The 4,361-nt window shown below is 37.3% G+C and overlaps 1 protein-coding gene across 2 annotated transcripts in view; it reads right to left on the bottom strand.

The window, feature by feature from the left end:
- Positions 1–652: 652 nt before the first annotated feature.
- Positions 653–4,361, bottom strand: part of SMIM14 (small integral membrane protein 14) — a 42,914-nt gene continuing 39,205 nt past the window's right edge. For both annotated transcript variants that reach the window (XM_069791508.1, XM_069791516.1), the window contains exon 5: positions 653–3,848. In XM_069791508.1, coding sequence (XP_069647609.1) covers positions 3,816–3,848 — 33 coding nt within the window. In that variant the 3' untranslated portion in view covers positions 653–3,815. The remainder of the gene's footprint in view (positions 3,849–4,361) is intronic.

Below are 4,361 nucleotides of genomic sequence, written 5' to 3'. Positions count from 1 at the left end.
TTAAACTCTAATACTCCCCTGGCGTTCTCCTTTTTTTCCTTGGATTAACACAGGAATCCCTAACGTGGGATCTGAGCTGCTGCTGAGGCAGTGCTCAGCATTTCGTGCTCTACTGCCGGAGGAAGAAGAGTGCTGCACTCTATGGGAACAGTGAGGAAGCAGCAGGTCTCTACTACTTCTACATGCTGCCTCGGATCCACTGGAGCATCTTCCTTCCTCAGAGCAGCTCTGGGTCCAACAGTGCCAAGAACTGGACTAGAAAACAGACTGCAAATCCCCAAAGTAGTAGGATTTGATCTAAAAAGAAGTAACATAATTGGCACATTTGGCCTCTGTCATTACTTTTCTTAGTGTATTATTTCTAACTTCCTAGGTTGCATAACTACTTTGAAAAGCAAAAGGCAGAGACGTCCACATTGGTCATCAAAGTATCTTAAACCCTGGAAACTGCTTATAATTTGTTCTGACTTGCTTGAGATACATACAGAAGGCAAGTGACCATTAGATAAGTTAGAATTTACATTTTAAGTTACACAGATGACACGCTGTTTTTACCGATACTTTTTTTTAGATTATTTCAAATTACCTTAGAAATTGGTAGGTTGGTGCAGTCCTATATCTTATACAAAGACTAAGAGACAAAGACAAAAGGTTACTAACGATTGCTATTTATTTTGTTAAGTCAATAAAAAGTGCATAGTACAAGCCCTTTATCCCAATCCAAGTACTCAGTAAAAGATTACTAGGAAACCGCAAATGGCACAGATGATTTTTTGTTTGGCATGATTCAGACATTTTAAACCACCGATTTACATTAGGTACATCACATCATCACTCTTCCTTTTTCAATCATGAGCATTACAAGGCTAAGTGATCTGCAGACAATACGTGAATACATATGATTTCTCATTTCAGAGTATAATAATTGTGTTAAGCAGACTCTAAAAATACTATTGTTTTAACAAAGTTCTAAGCTAAGGTATAATTGTAAACTTCCCTCTGTATTTCCCAAGTGGCTACAACTTGCATCTTTTACTAACCGAGCTTAAAACCCTCATTACAGAATTAATCATATCCTGAAGCTTCACATACCACTAATCTCTTCCACACTTCTCAAAATTTACCATAAACATCTGTAACCATGATACAATTATTTCATCGCAAACTACATCACTAAAGGCCAGATTTCTGCCACCCTTACTAAAGCTGCTACTAGTACATTATCTCAGAGTAGTCCCACAAACTTCAGTGCAACTACTTGATGAGTAAGGCACTATTTAACATGAATAAGAGTGGCAAAATACAGTCCTACAATTAGTTACTTCTATTTTAATTAAGAGTGGTGATCCGAAGGTTATTATCTTGGAGAGAGTATCTAAATTTAAAAGGCATACATTTTGACGTGGGATAGTGGCCTGGCTCTTTAGTAAAACATTTTACAATAAAATATTTCCAATGTTTTTTCTTTTACATAGAAAATTTAAAATAGCAATTTACATGAGGAAAGCAGACATGTATAAAATCACTGGGACAATTACTTAAGAGGAATTTCAAGCAAAGACAGTTCATCTAAATGTAAAACACAACATTACTCTGAACAAAAAGTTCATTTGCCAAGACTGCTAGAGCTGGGTGCACATGGTGAGTTTTATAAACACATACACAGACATTTAAGTAAAGCGAGACTGATCCTCACAAGTGAGGAGCATCTGCTGTAAATCTCACCAACTTCCAATAGGACGAGGAGTGGCACTCTGTCTGAAATGAAGCCTGTTTTAGTTGGCTTTTTAATCAATTGGAAGCCTGTTTTATGCATCCGATAGTGAAGAATTCTGGCCAAAATTCCTCAGAGAAAAGGTCACTGTAGGAGATTATAGGTATCTCCTTGTTGGTTCAACAAAATGATGCTGTGTTACTCGTTCTGTTCAAAACAGTACCCCAAACATAAATGTACACGGAAGGCAAAAAGCAAGCACAATCAGATTGCTTGTCCCAGTGACATCTTTACACAGTGTTTGTGGCCTGTACACCATTAGACGTAATAGGACAAATTCTCTCAGCTTCTCTGCTGCAGCTCCATTGCTTTACACGGCACTGCACTGATGTCACTGAGAGCACCTGGCCCAATCTTCTTTTTTTTTTAAATTTTTTTATTTTTTACACATGCTCCTATGCTTGGGAGCACACTATTCCACAGAAATTCAAAGGGCAGTTACATCAAATTACAGAAGCCTTTCTTCAGGTCTACGCTGTACCTTTACAAGGAGGCTTAGCTGGCCCACCATTTACCCTGAGGAGGAAAACCCTGCGTCTGTCAGCCATGGGATCTGATGTGAGATTTTTGTTAGAGCCTGTTAACACAAACCTTTATGCATCTAAACAGTTAGTCCCTTCAGCTCCGTAACCAAAGTCCTCATGAAATAAAGGTTTGTAGAGTAAGGCTTTGAACTCCCATATGTCTGTTCTACTGACCTTTATGGAAAGAAGCTTCATGTTGGTAAGATAAAAATGTTCTTTACATTATTCTCATCAATTTTTCAAATTGATCAAGAAAAATATACAGTGTTGCTTTTCTGTACATCTTTAAAATGTTCTTAAATTAATGTACATAAAAAAGTCATTCCCATTTGCTACAATGGGAGATGTGCACAGGTATGTGCACAGCCACACATACGCACACATAAACACACCACACATACAGACAAATATTAGAGGGAAAAGACATGCCATATGTAGTCACCTGCAAGTTTGTTATTCTACAATTACAACCAGTAGATAAGGATGAAAATGTTAAGAATTGCTGATAACATACAGGTGAAAAAACCTGAATATCCAGTATATGGTGTATACCAAAAGTTGGTAACCTTGGTAACCTCTTGGTATGATTTCATCCTGTCCAATATACATTACATCACGGCTCAAAACTTGTTCAGATACCAATTATTAAAAGACTATACCAGGACAGAAAATTCTACCAAGTTCTTCTCACTAAATTTCTTGTTTCATAAAGTCTACAAGTAAACAAAACTGGTTTTGGAATATATTTTTTTGATAACACATTGAATAAGATATATCATTTACTAATGAAGAAGATTAAATTGATTTCTTTTTTGGTGGTATAATCTTTTGTGTAAAGTTCCCAATATGTATGTCAAAGCTTTGACAGTGGCAATTATCACATTCACTTACACACGCGCGCGCGCGCACACACACGCATAGTATAATTCTAGTGGACAATCCATGCTTTTGCCAACAACCCTGAAAACTATGTTAGTGGTCCAAAGACCAGACTAAAAGCTGCTCTGAGCCCAGGGCAAATAAAAAATAATTTCGATTTTTCACCACATAACTAAGCTAATAGTTGCAACCATAATATAACTCTCAAAAGCATACTTGAGAAAAAATATGGATTAATCTGAAGAAAGGTCAGTAACCTTCCATTACTATAGGTGCACAGGGATTTTCTTTTTCTTTCAATGCATATCAGAAATCACTGCAAAGAAATGAAGATCATTGTGACAGAAAGAGACTGAGTGGAATGTCCACAGTAACAGTAACAACCAAAAAACCTCTGCAACACCTTATCATTATTCAAATTACAATCTACTAGGAATTGTAATAACATACAAAGCAAAAATTAACTTAAAATTGAAGTCGCAAAAAGCAGTTCATGAAGATAACTGCTGAATGATAATTCTGCTCTATATAAATGGGAAAAGAAAACAGTATTGAATGGGGTTTAGAAGTAATCTGGTCACTTTGTTCATTTGGTCGTGCAAGGTTTTAACCGCTGAACTTTTCCAATGCTGAACGCTCTAGTCCACTGGTGGGGCTGGTGGTTCTTGTCCCTAGCAGTAAGGAAGGAGGAAAAGAAAGAAAAAACCCACATACAGTTTAGAATACACAGACCCATAGAAACAGTGCTTCACATAAGAGCATTTAGTAATAAAAGAACTCAGAAGAGTTACATTGTGCTTTCTTTTAAGATCTTTCAGTATCTCTTTCAATATTCAGAGTAAATGCTCATCAAAGAACAATACTGTTTCCTGCATCGATAGGGATTTTTCCATGACCCCACATCTAGGACAAAGACCACCTTCCCAGTTTCATGCTGTAATTTTGTTTACAGTCTTCTCTTAAAGCTGTGATTTTCCCCTTGTACATAAGAAGGCAGGAGGCAGTTCCAACTAGGGACAGCCAGTGTCCAGAGGACATTATGACCCACACTTAGTCACCCGTGCCTGCTCCATCCCCTGGCAGGCCTCACACTTGGCCTTCGTGATTGTACTTTCACTTTGGTTTTACTCACTTTCATTGCTAATGGAGTTCCAAGGAAATACAGGGAAAAAAAATGTAAGGAA

Source organism: Haliaeetus albicilla, chromosome 1, assembly GCF_947461875.1.
Source record: "Haliaeetus albicilla chromosome 1, bHalAlb1.1, whole genome shotgun sequence".
In the NCBI taxonomy this organism is placed as follows: Eukaryota; Metazoa; Chordata; class Aves; order Accipitriformes; family Accipitridae; genus Haliaeetus; species Haliaeetus albicilla.
The sequence above is the reverse complement of the archived record's forward strand: the minus strand, read 5'-3'. Positions and strand labels throughout refer to the sequence as shown.